Source organism: Ananas comosus, unplaced genomic scaffold, assembly GCF_001540865.1.
Source record: "Ananas comosus cultivar F153 unplaced genomic scaffold, ASM154086v1, whole genome shotgun sequence".
In the NCBI taxonomy this organism is placed as follows: domain Eukaryota; kingdom Viridiplantae; phylum Streptophyta; class Magnoliopsida; order Poales; family Bromeliaceae; genus Ananas; species Ananas comosus.
Window position 1 is genome coordinate 30335 of NW_017893450.1, and position 24810 is coordinate 55144.

The 24810-nt window shown below is 40.6% G+C and overlaps 1 protein-coding gene across 1 annotated transcript; it reads right to left on the bottom strand.

Moving 5' to 3' along the window:
* Nucleotides 1-1390: 1390 nt before the first annotated feature.
* Nucleotides 1391-2145, bottom strand: LOC109706086 (trans-resveratrol di-O-methyltransferase-like). The gene is made up of 2 exons (XM_020226891.1): nt 2080-2145; nt 1391-1785 (listed from the first exon to the last, which is right to left on the bottom strand). Exons 1-2 carry the CDS (start codon nt 2119-2121, stop codon nt 1486-1488), a joined length of 342 nt encoding a protein of 113 aa, XP_020082480.1. The 5' UTR covers nt 2122-2145; the 3' UTR covers nt 1391-1485.
* Nucleotides 2146-24810: the final 22665 nt, after the last annotated feature.

The following is a 24810-nucleotide window of genomic DNA, read 5'->3' on the forward strand; positions in this document are numbered from 1 at the left end:
ATGTATTAAGTTAAATACGGTGAACCATTCACCGTGTTTAGACACGGTGAATGGTTCACCGTGTTTAACTTAACACATTGGCCCTGGTCCCGTCCGCATGGCGCTGACGTGGCGCCTGCGTGGCAAACGCACGGCCATTTTTGGAAATTAAATTTTAAGAAGACTATTTTTAAAATAAAAATTTGCCGGAAGGCTATACGCAAAAAAAGTTCCAAAAAAAACACACACACACATACAAAAGGAGGCCACAGCTATTAATTTTTGTATTTTTTCACAAGGTGAAACTCAAAGAAGTCTTATCCACTCAACAATCACATTCAGGTGACACTCAAAAACATCTTATTATTCTTTAACCCCTATTATTATTAAGGGTTATTTGTATACACGTTCCTGCAAATATAGTGAATTGCGAAAATATTCCTGCAAAACGGAAACTCCATAAGTTGTCTCTGCAAAAGTCCGAAGTTATGCAGATATGTCCCTTCGGTTAACATCCGTTAGTGATCTATTTATTTTTTAACAGTGGATTCGTGAAATGACCATTTTACCCTCACAAATATATCCTCAAAAATGTTTTCCTCTTCCCTTCTCTTTCCTCTTCTTCCTCTTCCGGACCGTCAAAGCGGACGCGAGTGGTGCTGCTTGTGCCACGCGACGGCGGCGCGGGGACATCGGGTTTCGCCGGCGACGAAGAAGAGGGAAGAACGCCGGGGGCACGGAGCCTACTACCGAGAGCTCGTCTCCCTCAACGCCGTCCCCTCCCTTACTCGTCGGCTCTCCTCGGCCCCACGACATCGCCGACATCCAGTGTCAACATCGTCTCCCTCCTCACCGACACTCTACCGACGCCGGGACGTCGCTCGGCGACCACGGACGACCCCGCGCACGCCCTCGTCCCAGCCTCGTCGAAAACAACGCCCTCGAGCTTTCCGTCCAGAAACTCACAACGCCTTTCCGAGGCGACCCCCGACGGAGGTTCTTCTCCCTCGCTGGTGACGAAGAAGATGGAAGAGAAGAGGAAGAAGGAAGAAAAGAAAAAGGGAAAAGCAGGAAGAGGGAAGAGGAAAAGTAGAGGGTTCGCCACCGTCGCCGCCGTCTGCTTGCGGATCGTCATCTCCTCGCCGCGACGAAGAGAAGGAAGAGCGAAGAGCCGAGGAAGAGGAAGAAAGTAAATATCGTCAATTCACACTATAATTAACCATGGTTAAGTATTTTAACCGTGGTTAACGAAAATTTTTTAACAGATCTGGACGGCAGGGACATATCTGCATAACTTAGGACTTTTGTAGGAACAACTTATAGAGTTTCCGTTTGCAGAAATATTTTCGTAATTCACTATATTTGCAGGAACGTGTATGCAAATAACTTTATTATTAATAGTAGTAAAAGGTAAATAAACAAAAGTCCATACTATTTTATCCAACAATCACAATTCATAACAAGCTCCAAGTCCAACTAAAAGTTCACCTCGAAAGAAATTTCATTTTAAGGAAACACTTCAATAACTGATCGAAGTCCAAGCGTGGCAGCAATCTTATAATCACTGAACCCCGCCTCAGTGAATATTTTGCACCATTCCTGCTCATCTCTCTCGCGTCCCCCGGTCAGGATCATCATCCACACGTCGAAGAAGTGCTGCATCTCCGTCGACTTCTCTTCCGGGGTCGACCCTGTCACCTGCTCCACGACGATCACCTTCCCTCCGGCCTCTCTCGATGGGATCGCCTCCTTGCACTTCTGCAGTATCCTCACGCAAACCTCATCGTCCCAGTCATGCAGAATCCACTGTGATCATCAGTTTATTTTGTGAAGTGCCAACAACTTAACTATATATAGAGTGTTCTAATTAACCAAAATTGTAAAATCCAATATAAACATATATCCTAAGTAACCACCATTTTTAGAGTAGCTAATTCTTACTCCGAAGACTACACTTAAAGTCGATTAGGAGGCTCGAAATTTCACTCATGCGTATCAAACAAAAGAGCTTTGAGTTCCCAACTTCTCGGATTACAAGTAGTATTAATTTTGCAGTAGTTTGGTAGTGGAAAGAAAGCAGGAGCGGAATTTTATTTTGACCTTCAACATCACAGCATCCGCCGGAGGAACGCGCTCGACCATGCTGCCCGCGACAAAGTCAACGGGCCCGTCCAGCTGTGCAAGCCCTGGACGCACCTGAGCAGATCAAGACTGACACATTGACGTGGGCGGAAATGCTCCGCGCGACTACGCGGGCGGCAAGCGCCGGTCCCCCCGGACCGTCCGACCTAGTCGACCGCGCAGCCCGCGGAAACATCGCGGCGATTATTCTGACGAACTCACGATTCCATTAGAACCTCCAGCCGTCGCGCATCACCCATCGTTGGAACACCGCTACAGGCGGCGTTGAAAACTCCGGTTTGCCGTCAAGACGCCCCCAGCATAACGCTCCGTGTACCAGGGCCGTCGCACCGGGGCGTCGACGCGCCGTCAGCTGCTTAAAAGTCCCTCGTGCAGGCACGCGGCGTGTGCACCTGGGGATTCGAGCATGACGGCACGAACGGCCGAGACTAGCGGCGGCCACCGCGTCGTCGCGGAGCAGGCCGGGATTCGCGTGAGGCCGTACAATGCGCTCCCCGGTCAGGCGGCTAATCCGAACCCATCTGCCTCGTGCAAGAGCGCGCGGAGAAAGCAGCGTGCGAGCGCCTTCCACACCTCTCTTCAACAATCTCTCATCTAGACCCCCCTCCCTCTCCCGAAGCGCTCGCCAGTCGCAGCCGCCCCTGCCGCTGTCACCCCCGCTGCCACTACAACAGAATTAGGTTATAGAGACACATGTTTGAAACACTTTTGTGTAAGTGTCCAATTTATGCCAAAACTTAAAAAAAAAATCTACTAATGCCTAAATATAAAGTCCAATCCAACAAAAAATAAAAGGTTACTCTATTCAACCCACTCCACCCAGCCCATTCGGCCCGATTACAAACAGAAACGAAAAAAAAAAGAAAAATCGATTACCATTTCCCCTTCTCCTCTCACTCAATCGACTGAAATCCTAGACGAAGATCCCTTCCTCTCATCCTCCTCCCCCACCGCAGCCAACGAGGTAGAGTTCTGGCGACTGCTAAATGCTTAAATAAATATTGGTAAATTAGCAGCACTTTTTTAGGTTATAATGACACTCTTTAACTGTCACTATATACCTAGCGTCCCCATATATAGCAACACTTTTTAAAAGTATCGGTAATTTAGCCAGCAGCACTTTTTTTTACCTGTACCGACATTTAAAAGTATCGCTATAGACCGTTTTTGTTGTAGTCGCCGCTCGTCGTCGCCCCTGCCAAGCCCGCTGCCTCATTATAGAGCCTACATTGTGCTCTCTTCCCTTCCACTAATTGTGCTTTTCGTTGTCGACGTGTACCGACCTCGCCCTCGCTAACGTGCAAGTAGTTCCTGAACTCTTCTTTTACTTTCTTTGCTGTTTGTTGGCATTGTTGGCATTGTGGACACATCACATGGCAATAAGCTAAAAATATAAAAATTAGGCTTTAAAATTGGGACATATTTTACCAATTGTTAAGCCATTAGCCATCAAGTGCGAGATATGTTGAGTACATTGGGAGGGTTTAGTTGGAAAATAGATAAGACCCAGATAAGCTGACATGTTATTCCGATAATGAAGATTTGAATCATAGTAATTATCTTGAGATTTTGCTTTATGTTTAGTCAGAGATTATGATAAGACGATATCAAACGATGTCTTAATTTCTGGTTTTTAATATGCCAACTCTTTTCTTCTCTTGGGAGTAGTAGTAATCATGTTCAGATGCAACTTTTTGGTAAATATGAGCTCTTTTCTGTCAAAAGTCCTAATGAATTGAAACTTAAAATGTAGAAAAGTTTATCTGCCGTTCAGCAATCAATTGGCGAAGAATGCAACAAACTTTCCCAATAATCTTTATTGGATTATTCTGTGGGATAGGGAAGCCTCCATATAGTCTCTTTCTTTTTTCATTTATTATTTTTTTGTATTATATTTACTAAATATTTTGAAAGGAGATTTGAAAGTTTTTCTATATAGTTAAAATGGTTAGTCGTCGAATGTCTTTAGTGTTCATTGGGATGGACAATTTGTTACAGATGGAAATGGTCCTCAATATGTCGGCGGTTGAAAGAAATTGATCGCAATTTATTCAGATACGACATTTACTAATTTTGAGACGAGAATATATTGTTTAGCAAATTGTAGTAGAAAAGGATTTCGTCTCAAATTCACAATTTGATACCCTACGGGAGCAAATTAATATATAGCTCTCGAAATAGTAGATGATAGATCATTGGAGGAAATGATTGGATTGGTTGAACATTATGGATGTGTGTCGGTATATATCGAAAAAGATTTATATCCGTCGAAAACACAATATCAATCTTAAAACTATTACACAAGACTACTTCATAATGATATCGATGTGATGTTTTTTCGGACAATCCAATTGGTGACTGTAAAGTTGGCAAAGAAACAGGCGTCAGAATGACAAGGTAAGTGAAATCTCTAGATTTCAATGAATGTTTTCTTTAATTATTAAATACTTTGATAATACTAAATTATAAATACTGCAGATAAAGTCAGTCTCCACATGCGCAACCCTCAACATCACATGTGCAATCCTCGACCTCACGTGTGCAACGCATGACCTCACGTGGACAAACCATGACCTCTTATGTGGAACCCACGATATTCCATACACTACCGACGATCTCTTGTGCAGAACCTATCATGTCTCATATACAATTGAAACCTTATGATTCGGGGTAAAGAAAATTTTGATTTTTTTTTTATTAATAGCATGTGAAAATGTACATAATATAGTAAAGTTTCGGAACCCATTGCAGGCTATCTATGTGCTATGAACATTGGAATAAAGTTCCTACTAATATTGTCCATGAAGGAGGTGATAATGATAGTAATCAAAAGGATGCACTCATTCATTATGATGATCATTATAACAGTAAGGACAACGATTGGAATGATGTAGCTGCAAACATTGATGATGATCATGATGGTGGGTTAAATTGTCTTGCGAATGTAATTTACACTGAAAACGACGACTCACATGTAAACAACGAATATATAGACAATCCTGACGAGAAACTTGATTGTATTGACCATCCGGAGCACTTTCCTGTAGATAACAATTGGATAAATCAATATGTTGTGGCTTTGGCTGAGTTCGATGTTAAACAGACCAATACCGGTCTACCTAGTATTGACGGGACTTGGGTTCATCGAAGCTTTTACGATAAGGCATCTTTAGTGGATGCTCTAGATCAATGGCACATTGCTCATAATGTTCATATGAAGATTTTGAAATCCACAAAACCGTCTTGTACGGTAAAATACATGATTCAAGGATGTCCTTGGAGATTACAGCTTCAGTTCCTACAGATGCAACATACTTCAGAGTTAAGACATATACAGGTCAACACACATGTGTAATTCCAATGCTAAATGCAGACATATGCAGATCAACACACATGTGTAATTCCAATGCTAAATGCATCGCCACTGTAATTGTACTTCAAGTTTCATATGTCAAGAGATTCTCTCAATAACGAAGGCAAGACTTAATATAACGCTAAAAGAAATACAGAAAATGGTGTGATCCACTTTGCATGTTGACATAAACTATTGGAAGGTATAGCTAGCAAGGAGCAAAGTATTACAGATTATTTATGGGAGCTAGGAGCAATTATACACAGACTTGCCTCGTTATCTTACTATGGTACAGAGAAGTAATCCTGGTATTTTATGGTGCCTTGATCATAGATGACCATCAGATAGAATATGTCAGTTTGGTCATATTTTTTGGTCATTTGGTCATTCTATTTATAGATTTGCATACTGTCAGGCGGTAGTGAGCATTGATGGCACTCACTTGTATGACAAATATGAAAGCCATACATTGATAGCGACAGCTATAGATGCAAATGATAGTATTTACCCTTTAGCATTTGCAATTTGCGAATAGCAAAATAGTGAAAGTTGGCGTTGGTTTTTACAGAACTTGCATCAATATGTTACACCCGATAAGTTTGCTTTATATTTGATTGATTTAGTGGTTTAAAGAAAATAGTGGCTGAGATATATCCTCCTCGACAGGGGCATGCACACCGATGGTGTCTTCGACACATGAAAGTAATTATGAATAAGCATTTTAAAATGATTCTATGCTATTGGTAGTGCTCCAACATCAATAGAATATTATAAGCTTGAAGAAAAGTTACTTGCGTTGGATCAGGATGCTTAGAAGTGGATGGATGATCTCGAAGAATACAAAGAGTATTGGGCATGGGCATTTGATGGAGGACGACACTTTGGATTGATGACAACGATTATTTCAGAAAGTTTAAATGGGGTACTTATGGTAATTCATGCTCTGCCTATCACAGCTTCTGTCCCGTGAATATTTTATAAACTTAATAATTATTTCTTACAGGGTCGTGAAGATGGTGACAGTATGACTGGCACGTTAACTTCTAAAATACGAAGTCGAATTATAATGAATATTGAGACGGCACGGAGACACATTGTCCATCAATTTGGGCTTGTGGAATTTGAGATTAATACTGGAGATTTCAAATACAAGGTTTTCCTTAATGGAACATGTGTGGATTGTGATTGCGGCGAATTGCAACTAACTAGAATACTTTGCTCGCATCTTTTAGTAGTTTGCAGTACTTCACAGAGAATAATAGACTTTCATAATTTTTGTTCTCGTTGGTATGGTGTTGATTGTTATCGCGAGAGATACGCACCACATTTCTATCCTGTTTCAAATACACGACACTGGCCCTGGCCCCAGGACTCACCAATTTTACCGCTTCCCATGAGAATGAAGAAAGGTCACCCACGATCTGCACGTATTCATAACATAATGGACGAAAGAGAAGGACGACGAACAAAATATAGCCTTTGTAAACAAAAAGGCCATTATAAGAATACCTGTCCACAAAATACACAGAGAGCATAACAAAGACGTCGACGTAGGACTTATTACCTAATATAATAACAATTGCAAAACTTTCAATATTTAATGAGTATTTTTTAAATATTTTATTAATTGTAAAATCTTTAAAATTATAGACGGCAAATCTAGAGGATGCGGGACCAGTTGATTCGTTGGTCCCGACAGAGCAGCATCTCCATAGGTCTGGATTTATTAAGAGTGAGGTGAGAGTAAAAATTTTAAGTAAAAATTTATCATACTATTAATAAATAGAAATGATGATTTAACTATTTTTTAACTTTAGGGGTATCGTGCTATTCACTGGCCGCAAGTTAAACCAGTGGGATCTTGACCATCTAGCAGTACGCGATATTGTACTATAGACCAGATTCTACTACATATCACACCTTAGGCGCTTGCAGCTGGATCAGGCTTTATTAGAAGCTACAGTTGAGAGATGGAGACGGGAGACACAAACTTTTCACTTCCATCATGGTGAGATGATGATTACATTTTAGGATGTCGCGGTTATTTTTGATCTTTGTGTGGATGGTGAGCCCGTGACTAGTACTATACAGCACCAGTGGTCAGATATTTGTTAGGCGCTTCTAGGAGCTATGCCGAATGACATCAAAGCTGGTCAGATTAGACTGGATTGGTTATACCAGCATTACCACCACATACATTTGGATGCCTCTGTACGAGTAGTTGCAACTATAGCACACGCCTACATGTTATATCAAATTGGGTATAGTCTGTTTCCCAACCCTACTGGATATAGAGTTCATCTATAGCTTCCACTTTTAGAGGATTTTGATGAGTGTGGCGGATTAGCATAGGGGTTCATCGAGATTTCGCCGAATTTTTTGTACTTCGACTTGCTTGCCTAGCCCTCCTGGCTATCTGGTCAAGTCTTCTTGGATCTTTTCATAGACTTTCCTCGCTCTCTTTTCATCAAGGTCACAACCACCTGTTATCGTGTGTTGTGCGGAGGCCAACTTCTTCAAAGCGATTTCTTCGCTTTGGTTTCACTTGAACATCACCTTCGTCGATTTGCCACTTGACTTTGACATAACTATCTGGTACATTAATTCTATATTCTTTTCAAATCTGCAGTCGTCTGGTTTTATTTTCGGCTCTAATAACAATTGTTGGAAGCGTGATTTGTTTTAATACCAATTGTTGGAACTGCTATTTGTGCTGATACCGATTATATAATCCAAAATTTAAAATAGAAGAAAATAATATTGAGAAAAGATATTGGAGGAGAAAGAAAAAAACTAAAGTAATACTATATTAATAAAAAGTAATTAATGACATCCTTGGCAACACCCATTCAACCATATCTACTGTGGCTTCTTCATCTAATTAACCCATACCTAATTATATATAGCCATCAAATCATAACAGATGATAAATCTAACTTTTACTTTGGATAACTAATATCCTACTCTAATTATATAAACTTTTAAATATAATAAATGAGAATTTGGATAAACTCTATTTCTAACTAAATTTTAAATTAAGTTTGGATTATTATTTCCAATGTCAACAAACTAATTTGAATTATATATTTTACCTATATTGATTTTTTTTTTTATGATACTGCTTCCTTCCATGGCTCCTTCAACTTCAACTTAAATAGTGACAACTTTTCTAATAAAGTGTAATTATGTAGTATATGGTTAATTATTAAACATGTAACGTTTTTATTATTTTTTAACTGTTAAATTTAATTAGGTATTGGCTATCTATATATCTGTATAAATTTATAAATTTTCATGTCCTTAAGCTGATGTGGCCCAACCCCTTTAAGGCTTAGTTTGGTATTTAGGTCCATCTAATGCTATCTATCTATTACTATATACTAAAGTAGAACCCCTAATGAACCCTATGTGAGAAGCTGACACGTGGCGCTCTATATGCTTGCCACGTGTCAAGCTTAAATATAGATTTTCTACTTTAGAAAAAATAAAATTAGACTTTTTAAGTAAATAATATCTTTTACTATATAAAAAATCACCTATAATGAAAGAAATTTTATTTAAAAGTCACCTATAATTATGTTGTGCGGATATTACTACTTTAGGAAATCTATTCTATTTGGTAAGTGGATTAATGAAATATTTGAAAAATTCACGGATATTACGTTGCGAAAAAATTGGCGTGTACGGATACTACGCATGAGAAGAAAAATATTTATCTTTATTTGAGAATAAATTATTACTTAATTAATTATTTGAAATTATTGGTTGAAAAGTAGTGGGCATAAAAATATTAGTAAGAAAGGATAGAAACATTTTTTCTAACGTGGCTTTCTATATGATTTCCACATGTCATCGTATCTATTCTATTTACTATATTATTAAATTTAAATGGTATGTAGATTAATGAGATATTTGAAAAATTCACGGATATTACGTTGCGAAAAAATTGGCGGTATTACGCGTAAGAAGAAAAATATTTGAGAAACGCGTAGATAGAAAATAGGATATAAATACGAGGATAATATTGTCACAAAAAAATATATATTTTTATTTTCAATCATTAGATAAGATCTAATGACAAAAAATTAATATCTTTTACTATATTATTAAAAATCACCTATAATGAAAGAGATTTTATTTCAAAGTCACCTATAATTATGTTGATGGGATATTTGAGAAATTCACGGATATTACGTTGCGAAAGAATTGGTGAGTGCAGATATTACGCGTAAGAAGAAAAATATTTATCTTTATTTGGGAATAAATTACTACTTAGTTAATTATTTGAAATGATTGGTTGAAAATTTCTGGACATAAAAATATTAGTAAAAAAAGGATAGAGACAATTTTATAAAGAGAAAAAAAATTCAAAACTCACGCTTTTATAAAAAATTAATATCTTTTACTACATTATTAAAAATTACCTACAATGAAGGAAATTTTATTTTAAAGTCACCTATAATTATGTTGAGATATTTGAGAAATTTACGGATATTAAGTTGCGAAAGAATTGGCGGGTGCGGATATTACGCATGAGAAGAAAAATATTTATCTTTATTTAGGAATAAATTATTACTTAGTTAATTATTTGAAATGATTGGTTGAAAATTTCTGGACATAAAAATATTAGTAAAAAAGGATAGAGGCATTTTTGGAAAGAGGAAAAAATTTAAAACTCACGTCACTCCTGTAATTTTCTTAGCTCTTAAATGTTAATGTTTTAAAATAGAACATATTATTTCCCTACTGTCACTTCTGTAATTTTCATTTCGTAATTTTTTTTTCCCTACTGTCACTCCTGTAACTTTCCATCTTCATGCAACAAAATTTTTTTTCTTTATATTATCTTAAATACCAACATCTATATATTTTTGAATCTTAAAAGTGATAGTAGAGAAATAATATACGTGTGCTTACTCTAATTTGTGTCAAATATGAAAGTTTAGTTAATCTCATTATATACTTAAATATTAATGTCATTTGTAATTTTTCATATCAATTTTAGTTATCATTTTATTTTGCACACCAATATGTAAACGAAAATTATTTTGCACACCAATTCATAGATAACAGAGCAGGATTGAATTTTGCATTTTAGTTGGATATTTACTTTGGTCCAATTTTTTTTTTTCTCTAGCTTGTGTATTTTAATATGTACTATAATTAAGATTGATAGTATATTTTTTATTTATTAAAAAAATAAAATTAATTAAAAAATCTTTTTATTATCATCACATAATAATTTTTATTATTCTATATTATTATATTAGCCGTGCATCGCACGGGTAAAAATCTAGTTAGATAAAATGGAGGTAGGAAAAAGCATATAGGGATATGCTTCTGCGTTTTTCAGTGGGAACGTAGAAAATATATCATAACCGACTCATCATAATATGCGGAATGCAATATTATGTACGGAAACAAACAGGGTATTTTCTCATCGTACTTTCTCACCACACGTAACGCAATCTCTCCGCAATCCCAAACGAAGCATAATTTGGAGATGTGGGTCCCATCAATTTTTTTATTTTTAAAAAATTAATTGATTTTTTTTTTCATTAATTTTTTCTAAGGATGGATAGTCATCCCTTTAATTTGGGGATGTGGCCCCACTACCCCTTAAATTAAGGGTATAGGCCCCACCAATTTTTTATTTTTTTAAAATTAATTAGATTTTTTTAAAAAAATTTTCTGATTAATTTGGGGATGCCCACTTAAAAAATGGGCAATCATCTCTCCTTAATTGAGGGTGTTGGATTGTTATTTTTTTAATTCAGGGATATAAGCCCTACCAAGAAGATGAACCATCTGTTAGGTCCTATGTGTTGGCAAGTTTCGTGGGTCGTGTCGGAGTCTTGAAGAAGTTCGGAGCGGAGTATTGAAAATCGAAGAATCCAAGACTTCGAAGAATCGGAAAGGACGTAAAACACGCAAAACTTGAATCACGATGCGTAGGTAAGTTTTAAATCTTGTTTATGGTGATTCATACTTATTTATAGATCTTAGAATCATATTTTCAAGTTGTAATTGATTAGAAAGTTTCTAAGAGTTTGTAAAACCCGAAACAATGCATTTTCAGCGAAAATTGCATTGCTGTACCGGTACAAGGGTTTTCTGTCCAGGGTACAGCCATCAACGTTACGCAGAAAGTTTGATGGTTGTTCCAGTACAAGGGTTTTCTGTCCAGGGTACAGCCATCAACGTTGCGCAGAAAGTTTGATGGTTGTTCCGGTACAAGCTTCATGCTGTACCGGTACAAGCCCTGTTCCGGAACAAGCTGAAGCTATCCAGGGTACAGGAGCTTCGCAGAAAAATCTTCCGTCATGGTGTACCCTGGACAACATTCCTTGTTCCGGTACAAGGTGCTGTTTTTGGAAAGAAACTTTCTAATTCGACTCCAATTGATTCTAAAGTCTATAAATAAGCTATTGGGCTTCTCTAACACATCAAGCATCATAAGAATACATGTTTGAGAAACCCTAGAGGCTCGGATTTCATTTTAAACCTATTTTCTACAAAAAGCCTCTTTTAGATCAAATCGAGATATTAAAATTTGATATTAATATGTCGATTTGATCTCCGCTTCGCTTGGAGTTCTATTCCCTGGTTTTCTACGATACTCCTAAGCGACGGATCACCATAATCATGATGCTCTTCATGAACGGCGTCGTGGATTCGGCGTGAACGAAGACGGTTCGTGGATTCGGATCGTGAGCTCGTGGATTCGAGTGGGCGTCGTGGATTCGACGTGATCGAGGCTTCGTGGATTCGAAGTGGTGACGTTTCGTGGATTCGGGACGTGGCGTTCGTGGATTCGGACGTCGGGCGTGGACAACCCGTTGGTGTGCGCGAGATCCGGAGAAGATAGAAGAGAGGTTTGAGTCCGTGGATTCGGTAAATCACCTTGTAATCTTTTATTCTTAGTGGATTGTTATCGCGTGTTGGTCCCGTGGGTTTTTTACTCCGAGTTTGGAGTTTTCCCACGTAAATCTCGGTGTGCTTTTTATTTTCCGCATTTATTTTTATTGCATCGAGATTTGTGGTTTTTTGGCCTTTCACCTATTCACCCCCCTCTAGGTGATAGATACAATCTAGATAGATCCTTAGGCTATTCAAAACTTTCAATTGGTATCAGAGCAGGATCTAGATAAATTGTTATCTAATGGCCGAAGGTGGTAACATTAATCGACCTCCGCTCTTCGACGGCACGAATTATGCCTATTGGAAAGTTCGCATGAGAGCTTTTCTAATCGCAATCGATGAGCGGGTATGGAAAGCTATTGAATTCGGATGGAAACATCCTACCGAAGTTGTCGATGGTGCTACCGTCCCTAAACCACGAAACAAGTGGACTAAAGATGAAAACGAGTCATCTTCGTTTAATGGTAAAGGAATTAATGCTTTATTCAACGCTTTATCACAAACGGAGTTTACTCGGGTTTCGGCATGGGAAACGGCAAAGGAAATTTGGGACACTCTACAAATTACACATGAAGGTACTAGTTTAGTAAAAATTCAAAAGCTCCAAATGTTGACTAGTCAATTTGATTCTATTCGTATGGAGGAGTATGAATCTTTTACCGATTACTACACTAGGCTTCAAGATATCATTAATACATGTGCTAATTTGGGAGAGAAAATTCCGGATACAAAGGTTGTTATTAAAATCCTTCGAACTCTTCCGGAACGCTTTCGGGCAAAGGTCGCCGCGATCGAAACGGTCAAGCATCCGGACGATATGAAAGTAGAAGAATTAGTAGGAGCTTTACAAACTTATGAGATGACTTTTCCTACTAATCAATCTTCTTCCAAGTCTTTCTCTAAAAGCACAGGGGTTGCATTGAAATCGACGAAAGAGAAAGATGGAGACTCGGATTCCGACGGAGAGATCTCTATTGCAGACTTTGAACAACAATTGGCGCTTCTCACGAAGAAGTTTCGTCGGAATTTTCGAAAGAAGAATAGATCGGACAAGGCTTCATCGTCTAAATCTTCATCGTCTACATCTAAGGAGAAGAAGCGTGCAAAGGCTTCGAAAGAAAAGGATGTCTTTGAAGGCGAGATCCAATGCTTCAAGTGCAAAGGCTACGGTCACATAGCTACGGATTGTCCCTCAAAGAAATCATATACTAAGAAGGCGATGCAAGCAAAGACGTGGGATGATTCAACATCAAGTGAATCATCGTCGAGTGATGAAGAAAAGAATGATCAAATTGCTCTATTTGCTGATGCTTCCTCGTCGAATATTGTGTGTTTATCCTCTTTTGCTACTAACTCCAATATGTCTTTTTCTTCACATGATTCATCGAGCAACAATGGCGAAAGTGAAGAGAAATCAAACGACGACGACATAGCGGAAGCGTACAATCAACTTCTTATTGAATCAAAGAAGATGGCTAAACTCAATAAGAAGTTGAGACGTCGTTTGTTGGAACTTGAGGAGGAAAACAACAACATGAAGACTTTGAATAAAGCTCTCGAGGAGGAAAGAGAATCAAATTTGAAAAATAATTCAATCCTCCAAGAGAAGCTAGATGAAGCGGAATCAATGATCAAATCTTCTAACGACAAGATTGGATTTTTGGAGCATCAATTTCATGAATCGCACAAGTCCAATCAAGTCTTGACCGATCAAGTTCGTCAACTCCAATCCGATCTTCAACAATTTTCTTCGGGATCAAAGAAGTTGGACAAAATGCTTGGATTGGGTCAAACGAGCAAATTGGGTCTTGGATATGAACGGACATATGTTGAGAAGGATCAAATGGCGACATCTAAAGTCTCAACAACTTCAAAAGGCAAAGTGTGTCATCGATGTGGCATCGAAGGACACATCAAAAGGAATTGCCCAAACAAAAATGGCAAGTCACAATTGGCAACTTCAAAACATCCATCGGCTTCATCTACAACTCGACTTCCCCCGCGGAATCAAAAGAAAAATCAAGTGAGTCGAGTATCTCAAAAGAACCGGTTTTCTAGCACACAACGTCAATGTCAAGTTTATACAAACCGGATGTCTAATCCTCAACGACAAAATCAACCGAAGTCTCAACCGAAGAAACCATCAACGGTTAATAAAAAATCTAAACAAATGGGACCTAACGTCGACAAGTCGAGAAAACCAACGATCCGACAAGTTTGGATCCGAAAAGGTGATATCTTTCCTTGCTCCTTGTCTTAGTCATTTTGATCTTTAGTGTAATGCTTTGATTGGTGTTTGTTGCATATCTTTTATTCATTGCATTACATGATGAGTCTCGTGTGTAAAAGTTTTTTAAATTGATTTGAGGAAAGGTGTTTGGGAATTTAAATTTTTGAGAAAGGAGATGATTGAGAATCATTATTCTGAGAAGAGAAAGTTTTTTAAAAGATTGGTTAAACGGGTTTAACTTCACAATCATATTAAGTTAAATTCATATTAATTATCGGTTTTACTCCACTTTTTATTATTTTGACGATAAATTAATATATGATTTCTTAATGCATAAATTCATCAAAATTTTGAAATCAAATTTGATTTTTTGGTGATTAATTCGTCTTGGTTGTGAGTGTTGGATATGATGAATGGGTATTCTCTAATTGACTAAAATTCGTCAAAATTATTTTCAATTGTGAGATTGTCTAATTTAGGGGGAGTTTGAAATTGTTTAAAAATAAAAAAAAAAGGGAGAAAAAGAAACTCCTATGTTTAAAAGATGTGGAAAGAGTTACATCCAAACGGAGTGTGAAAACTACCACCACATGTAGGAAAGAGCTACCACCCCGGTCGTCCGGCAAGTGTGTGAAGCTACCACATGAAGATTAAATTGGGTAACCGAAAAAGGTTGGAAAAATTGAATATTTTAGAATTTTCGGAGTTATAAGGTGGTAAGATAAAAAGATGCTCAAAGAGCCACCCCCGGTATCATATTAGTTGAATCTCTATTTTGAGTGTGTTACGACAAATTGGTGTCAATTTTTGTTGAATTTCTAGAAATCATTTTTCATCAACTTACATCTTGATGGTTTTGAATCATTAAATTATTTTTGATAATAAAATTTTGATGTTTTGATGTATTTTGAAATTTTATAATATCTTATTGTCATTATAATGATTCTTGGAGTAAAAGCCTTAATTTATTTGAAATTAATTTAATTTGATAGATTTTTAAAGCAAATTTTTCGAAATCTGAGATCGTTCGTCGAGCTTAGAAAGCTCTTTCACTGCATTTGCATTTTAGGATGATGTTTTAGTTTCAGTTCTGCTTGTTTTTTCTTTTAGGCCTGTAATTATGACTTGATTACGCTTATGTTTTTCTAGTATGTTTTTTCTCTTTATTTGCTTTCTTTTGGCAATTTTTGACAAAAAGGGGGAGAGCATAGATGAAGGGGGAGAGCATGGATGAACAGGCATTGAACAGTTGCAGAGGATGATGAGTTCAAGAACAAAGGGGGAGATGTGATCGAGATGTGAAGAACAAAGGGGGAGAAGGTATAAGAATTTAAGGTTAATCATTTTTGAATGAATTGTTTTGCAGGATTTCAAGACTTCAAGACTCCTAGTTGCGTCTAAGTCATAGAGTCTGTTTTAGGAGTTTTGATGTAATTTTGAGTTTCAAATTGTATTTGGATTACACGCGAGGGGTTCGATGTTTTGGTGATGACATTGAACTTCGTTTTTTCATTAAATTGTAATTTGTGAGTTTGTGTGTGTTTTGTCACGAAATTGCCAAAGGGGGAGATTGTTAGGTCCTATGTGTTGGCAAGTTCCGTGGGTCGAGTCGGAGTCTTGAAGAGGTTCGGAGCAGAGTATTGAAAATCGAAGAATCCAAGACTTCGAAGAATCGGAAAGGACGTAAAACACGCAAAACTTGAATCACGATGCGTAGGTAAGTTTTAAATCTTGTTTATGGTGATTCATACTTATTTATAGATCTTAGAATCATATTTTCAAGTTGTAATTGATTAGAAAGTTTCTAAGAGTTTGTAAAACCCGAAACAATGCATTTTCAGCGAAAATTGCATTGCTGTACCGGTACAAGGGTTTTCTGTCCAGGGTACAGCCATCAACGTTACGCAGAAAGTTTGATGGTTGTTCCAGTACAAGGGTTTTCTGTCCAGGGTACAGCCATCAACGTTGCGCAGAAAGTTTGATGGTTGTTCCGGTACAAGCTTCATGCTGTACCGGTACAAGCCCTGTTCCGGAACAAGCTGAAGCTATCCAGGGTACAGGAGCTTCGCAGAAAAATCTTCCGTCATGGTGTACCCTGGACAACATTCCTTGTTCCGGTACAAGGTGCTGTTTTTGGAAAGAAACTTTCTAATTCGACTCCAATTGATTCTAAAGTCTATAAATAAGCTATTGGGCTTCTCTAACACATCAAGCATCATAAGAATACATGTTTGAGAAACCCTAGAGGCTCGGATTTCATTTTAAACCTATTTTCTACAAAAAGCCTCTTTTAGATCAAATCGAGATATTAAAATTTGATATTAATATGTCGATTTGATCTCCGCTTCGCTTGGAGTTCTATTCCCTGGTTTTCTACGATACTCCTAAGCGAAGGATCACCATACATCATGATGCTCTTCATGAACGGCGTCGTGGATTCGGCGTGAACGAAGACGGTTCGTGGATTCGGATCGTGAGCTCGTGGATTCGAGTGGGCGTCGTGGATTCGACGTGATCGAGGCTTCGTGGATTCGAAGTGGTGACGTTTCGTGGAATTCGGGACGTGGCGTTCGTGGATTCGGACGTGGGGCGTGGACAACCCGTTGGTGTGCGCGAGATCCGGAGAAGATAGAAGAGAGGTTTGAGTCCGTGGATTCGGTAAATCACCTTGTAATCTTTTATTCTTAGTGGATTGTTATCGCGTGTTGGTCCCGTGGGTTTTTTACTCCGAGTTTGGAGTTTTCCCACGTAAATCTCGGTGTGCTTTTTATTTTCCGCATTTATTTTTATTGCATCGAGATTTGTGGTTTTTGGCCGTTTCACCTATTCACCCCCCTCTAGGTGATAGATACAATCTAGATAGATCCTTGGGCTATTCAAAACTTTCACCATCATTTTCTTAATTGGAGGTGTGGGGATATGAGCCCCACCAAGAAGATGAATCATTATCTTCTTAATTGGAGGTGTGAGTCCCACCGAATACTGTTTTTTTTTTTATTTTAACTCGATAGATATATAGATATACTAAATTTTTTAATTTGGGGATATAAGCTCCACCAAGAAGATGAATCATTGTCTTCATAATTAGAGATGCGGGCCTTACCAAATACTAATTTTTTTTTTTATTTTTGTCACGCCCCGGGGTCCCTTTCAGTTTAAAAGATAGCGGAAAAGCGTCTGAATTTTTTTTTTTTTTTATATATATATATCTGACCCCAGAGTATGCCAGATCCGCCACAAATACAGGAGATCCACTGTTCACACGGACAGAGTCTCCCCTGTATTTGCACGGCGTCGCACAAGTACAAGAGTACAACCAGGATACAACCACAACTAGATGAGTATAAAGATAACTATACATTCATACATTCACCATTCACATCACAGTTTTACATTCAATGTTTAAACAGAAATCCACGAAAAATCCTTTTAAAAACTGTTTCCTACACGGAAACCTTTATTCTTTAAAAACGCTACCACGAGGGGTAGAAAACCTTTTAGTTTACCAAATCCAGAAATCCTTTTATTACATTCATGAAAATCCACATTTTCAAATGTAAATAAATACTGAACCATACAAGCTATCTATGCTATATCAACAGAATAGTAAGGGTAGAAACCAAACCGAACAATCTGGGTCGGAAGATCTATCGACCGCTACGTACGTATCTCGCGTCTCGTCCCAATACACAACGCCTGCGATACCTGAAAAATGGTGGGGGAGGTGAGAACATGTAAACATGTCTCCCCTCCCAGTGGGTATCGCAAGCCGAAGAAGGCGAGGAGTACTCACCGGATCAGGAAGAGCTATACAACAACACGGGTCAGTGGAAATATAGCAGCAACAATAATAAACGAAAGAGATATGTAAGGTAATGAGCAGATATACCGAATACAGTAGCAATAAACTGAAAGAAAGTAAGAACTAGATTGAATAACGGCTACCGCTACTGTAACTGAAATCGAAAGCATACATGAATATCTACTATAGTAGCAAGACAACTATAAAGTAAGAACTGTGAATATGCATGCAACGACTGCTACTATAGACATATGCGTCAACGGACGATAACCTCAAAAGTACCCAATCTCGCTGCCCTATTGGTCCGAAGACCTCAGGCACATGCCACACTGCTCAACCTGTACCTGACCCTCGCAATGAAGCCCCTGGGTCAGAAGCATAGTACCTGACCCTCGCAATGAAGCCCCTGGGTCAGAAGCATATACCCTCGCAATAAAGCTCCTGGGCTCACGGGTTGGCAATCCAACCACTTTTCTGGAAAAGAACACCCTCTTGCGGTGGATCAGACCGCTGGTGTTCGTGAAATGCGTACCTGCAGTGGCGATCAATGTAGTATGCTCAAAGATCTTCCATCGGCAACTAGCCGACAATCCAGCCCCTTAGGGCACACCGACCGTATAGGCCATCAACTGTAAGGAAGCACAAGAACCGACCACTCAGGTCAACTAGGATGGGACAACATCGACATCCTCTCAACTGTATGTAAGTACTGACTAATCAAGTCAACTGGGATGGAACAACTCAATATCCTACCAAAAGTATGTAGATACTGATCAATAAGTCAACTACTGTATATATGCAAGAATCGATCAACAAGTCATTTGAGTATATAATTTAGAACCACCGTCGGCCACTAGCCGACAATCCGACCCCTCAGGGTACACCGACCTCAAAGGTCATCAAACGACATAAGTCAAGGAACCGACTGACTAGGTCACCGATCTCACAGGAAATCACGAAACCGCTCTACTCTAAACATGAAACAGGATATGCAGGATAGCTAAGTAGAGCAACAAGAAAACATGGTATCACATACAGATAGACTATACTCCTACACATGATACTAAGCATGGAAACATCTGAGTAGAGTATAACCAAACAACGTGGGTGCTAGGCTCAACACTATATATCAAAATATATATATGCCAAATAATAACGAGAGAACAAGGTAAGAAACCATCACCGAGCATGCACCACTGTACCGACGTCGGATCGAAGTACCCACCTGTACAACAGTCGCGCCTGTCTCCTGACTGCAAAAGAACGTCAACAGGACCTAAGGAGGGTCCACTGGGTTAGTGTCTAACCCACAACTAAGAAACCCTAAAAGCATAACCCCACAAATACCACTGAATACACAACCCACAGACAATCCCACGGAGATCGGTTTCCCAAAACCGATTACCGAACAAACCGGAAGTCTCAAAAACCGGACCGAGACTCTGTCGGGACCACTGAATTGTCTCGAAACGCACCGACTCATACTACGAGTCACCTGCTGCCCCAAAACATTCCAATTTGGATGTTTTGGCAGCAAACACAAGATAACACCACTACACAATTATCGTCGGATAATTGTACGAATCCGGGTTCCCGAAAGTGTCTATTTCGACACCGGAACCCACCGCCGCTCACTCCTCATTTCTGAACTCTCGAAATGACGCGAGTGACCAGCCAACAAGGCTCAGCGACTACACTATAGCTCACAAAGCACCGTCGGAATAATTCCGAACCGAACCCGCGTTCCGTCGGCGGATTTCGCCGAGAAACGCATCGGAAATTACTTTACAATCTCCGCAAGGGCTTGGGACCTTGGACAATCAGTCCAGAGGTCACCACACACACTTATACACTGCCCACATTAGCCACAAGGCGCACAATTGCACAAAAGTCCCTATGTTTACATAAAATCCATCATTTTATGTAAATCGGGCGACTCCTATGACTCGTTCTCACAAACTGAGGACTTCTAAGTTCCGCCAAGACACGTACTGACAGGTCTCGACGTGCCGGAGGCCGTGCTCAAGGTCTGGAGCGCAACAGGTCACAGTGGGAAGCGCGGGAGTAACCCGAAGTTCTGCGAACAGTGCGCAGTCGGGGAAGATCGCGCCAAACAGGGCTAACCGGACACTGTTGATCCAAAGTGAGGTGAGCACTGTGATCAGCACTGACCAACGATCACCGTGCTCACCTCCGGAGACATCATGACAGCCTCGGATCGCCGAATAAGCGTGCGCAAACCCAAAACAGCAGCCAAACAGGCTCTATAGGGTCGACACCGCCGAAACAGCGGAACGGAGTCTCCCCGGCAGAAACTAAGGTGAGCACGATGATCAGAAATTTGCTACGGTCATCGTGCTCCCTTCCGAAGAGATCGGGGAGGCTCAGGAAGCTCAGAACAATAGACCATCCAAACTAAGCCCTATTTCGGGCTTGGCCGGAGCAAGCTTGCTCCGGCCGGCTTCCGGCAGCATGGCGGCATGCGCGGCGGCCAGGGACGGGTGCGGGGGAGGTGAGGAGTACCGTGCTCACCTCGGTTGACGGCGGGGTGCTGCTGCGGCGTCGGGGAAGCAAGCTCAGCCCGCAAGAGCTCCGGCTTGGGTTCCACGGGCAGTGGCGGCCACGGCGGCGGCCGAGGAGCTCCGGGACGGCGGAGGAGGGTTGATGGAGCCCGGAGAAGGGTAAGCTAGGCCGTCGTTGGGCGGCGGCTGCGCGCGGCGGCTGAAGCGGGCCCAAAGTTCGGCCCAAAACTGACGCAGGGCGCCGCAGGCGGTTGCAGCGCGACCGGCGCGCGTCGCGACGGCGGCGGCGGGGGGAAGACGCCGAGGCTCTGGAAAGTCGGGCCGGGTGGTCACGAATGGCGGCGGTAGCAGAGAAAAGGGCCGCAGGCTTACCTCGCCCTGGGCTCGGGCTGGGGACGGCCTGCTGCTTGCTGGAGATGCCTCGCGGCGTGCGCTCTGGCGCCTCGGGGCGGCGGCGGCCGTGTGCCTGAGGTCGAGGGACGGGTGGCAGGCGGCCGCAAGGGAGGAGGTTTTGAGTCCTCCCCTTGCTCGGGTCCCAAGCCGCTGAGAAGGAAGGTAGGAACGAAGAGAATGGAGAGGGAAAGAAAAGGCTGCCGCGGTGGTTGTGCCTGGCCGGAGGCTCAGTCGGCGGCGGCCTGGGAGTCGTGCGGCTAGGATGCAGAGGGAAGGCAGAGGGAGGCTGCTGGCTTGGGTTGGCTAATTCTAGGGTTAACGTAGGTTATGACCTACGGGCTCGATCCCAAGACCCTAGAAAGCAATACTAAGTAAGGCCAAGGGGCAAAATTTGCAAGATAAGTCCACACTAGAACCTCACTATTTCACAAGCTAAATCCTCACCACAGCGTGGAGTAAAACACGCGAATACCCCTCCACGTGCGATCTCCACGCAAAACGGTAACATAAAATATCGCGACTTTCGCAAAAATACCAATTTTGCCACTCACCGACCTCTCCTCGATCAACGTGCGATCTCCGTAGATCCGTCCGTCAGATTTGCGAACGGATTGTACCAGGTGCGATCAGCACTTCGGAGACAACAAAGCTACCATTTTGGTTTCACCTCGAACGGTCCACGGATTCGCGACGAAAATCCAATCCTTCTCTCCAATAGAAGGCCAAACATGACGCACAAAATACATATAAAACGCGTATTTTTAGATTTTCTCAAAATCCGTGCATCAAAACTCAAAATCCGTCAGCGCCAGTTAGTTCCAGAATAGCTGAATCCGGTCGAAATGAGCTATTGGACTGCTATGAACGGAGTCCGATACGCAGCCAGAAGCCAACTTCTACTCCGTGGCCTTCTTCCGGAAAACCGGAGTTACTATTCACTTTAAGTGAAAACTAATAATCGCGTAACTTCTCCGTTTAAGCTCATTTTCTCCCCGAAACTTGACGAGTGCTTATGTAATTAAATTACACACATAAACATCGTCAACAGAGAGTTTAGTTGCACAGTCAAAAATCTCAGTCCTTACAAATTAACCCGAATAGATATTATAGGTTTGTAAGAAGAGAGGGAGGCATATGACCTGAATGCTGTTTATTGTCGTAAGGTGGAGGAGGGCGTAGTGGAGAATGTAGCCGTGCCGCCGGACGAGGACAATAGCGGTTGCATTGAACGCGTAAGGGTTAAACCGATCACGTTGTCGTAAAGCACGTGCCGCCGTGCGGTGCGCAACATGGGGAGCCTCGATCACGGGGGCGACTGCAAGCCTCCAGCGCACTCTGATCGCAGACCTAATCGTGTTCACGCGACCTCGTCCACGCGCTCATCCATCGGTATGCTGGCTTCGGCTCGGGGATTGCAGTCGACGCAAGCGTGGACGTCCGGCGGGCCGGGCGGAGCGGCACAGGGCGGTGGGGGTTGGAGATCGTGTTGAAGGCGAAGAAAGCGACAACGCTCGTACCGGCGACGACAAGCCGTGCGTGTGGATTTCAAGCTCTTCTTTCTCTCCCCCTTCTTGGTCATTACTATTAAAATGAAATTTTTGTTTATCTTTACTTTTTATTTTTTTTTTCCCTTTGTTAGAACTTTATGAGAAACTAAGATCGTACCTTCTGCCATGACTTTGATTTCTGTAGCCGATTTGTAGGCGGCGATCCTTGCTCGTGATTCGTCCTCGTTCGTGATCTGCAAGAAGGCAGGACGTTTCGAGTCTAATTCCCTTATCCCCGGAGATGGAACCGTCACAGACAATTAGATTAGGGTTAGACCGGGACTCCTGTATGTTACATATTTATATATAACTTAATGTAAGGATGTTAAATCACGTCCGTCCATCAAGGACACGTCCAAATACATCCTAACCGTAAGATCTACAAATATCTTTATAGATCAACTTAAATAGATTGACCGTATCTTTACAGGATCGTCCTTGAATATATCACGTGGGCCACATACCAACATTCTCCCACTTGGCCTAATGACATATTCATTACCGCATAGGCGATACAAAAAAAAAAAAAAAAAACTTTATTAGGTACCAACTAAATTATACAGTCAAAATCTCCCACTCGACTAAGAAATCACAATACTTTGATCATAGCGGTTATGCTCCAAAAGATGAACACTTCCTTCCATGTATCAAAAGTACGAATTCCTTAATCAAATAACTTTATGAGTTACAACCGTATGAACTTATTATAAGTTCAACTCAGAGTCCCACTTTAGTGCACAATAAAACTTTTAATGTACAAAAATAACTTTATGCGCATATGTGCAAAAACCAAAATGTGTTCTTATTCAAATAAAAATAGTCTTTAAAGTCTTTATACAAGAAGAAAACACTTAAACTGTAAATGGACTCAAGATACCCATATGATGAATATGATCCTTGAATTTGTTTGCCGGCAATGCTTTAGTCATAGGATCAGCAATCATCTTCTCGGTCCCAATGTGTTGGATATCCACCTTCTTCTTGTCGTATTCCTTCACAGCAAGGTACTTTATATCGATATGTTTGCTGCGATCTGTAACTCGACTATTCTTGGCAAAGAACACTGCAGCAGAGTTGTCGCAATAAATCTTAATTGGCCTTGAGATAGAATCGACAACTCTTAAACCTGAGATAAAATTTCTCAGCCATAAAGCCTGTGACGAAGCCTCATAGCAAGCGATGAACTCTGCCTCCATAGTGGATGTAGCAACTGTATCTTGCTTAGTGCTCCTCCAAGATATAGCACCTTGAGCAAGTAAGAAAATATATCCTGATGTGGACTTTCTGGAATCCACGCATCCAGCAAAATCAGAGTCCGAATATCCAACCACCTCAAGATGGTCAGAATGTCTGTAGGTGAGCATATAATCCTTTGTTCCTTGTAAATATCTCATAACCTTCTTTGCAGCTTTCCAATGATCAAGGCCAGGGTTGCTTTGGTATCTACCCAACATCCCCACTGCATAAGCTATATCAGGTCTGGTACAGACCTGCGCATACATTAAGCTCCCTACTGCAGAGGCATAGGGTATGCTCTTCATATGTTCTCGTTCTAAATCATTCTGAGGACACTGTTTCTGATTGAATCTGTCACCTTTTATAATAGGTGCAGCTGTAGGTGCACAGTTTGCCATATTAAATCTTTCTAGAACTCTTTCGATGTAGGCTTTCTGAGATAGACCCAAAATCCTTTGAGATCTATTTCTGTGAATCTTTATGCCAATGACAAAAGAGGCTTCACCCATATCCTTCATCTCAAAATTCTTAGAAAGAAAATCTTTGGTATCTTTAAGCAAACTCAAATCACTACTTGCAAGCAGAATATCATCCACATACAGAACTAAGAAAATATACTTACTCCCACTAACCTTAAGGTATATACACTGGTCCACAATATTTTCTACGAAACCAAATGTAGTAAT

Coding starts and splice junctions, on each gene's coding strand:
- LOC109706086 (XM_020226891.1), bottom strand. CDS start 2,121: ATGGTCGAGCGCGTTCCTCCGGCGGATGCTGTGATGTTGAAG. Junction 1,786..2,079: donor CGGATGCTGTGATGTTGAAG/GTCAAAATAAAA, acceptor TGATGATCACAG/TGGATTCTGCATGACTGGGA.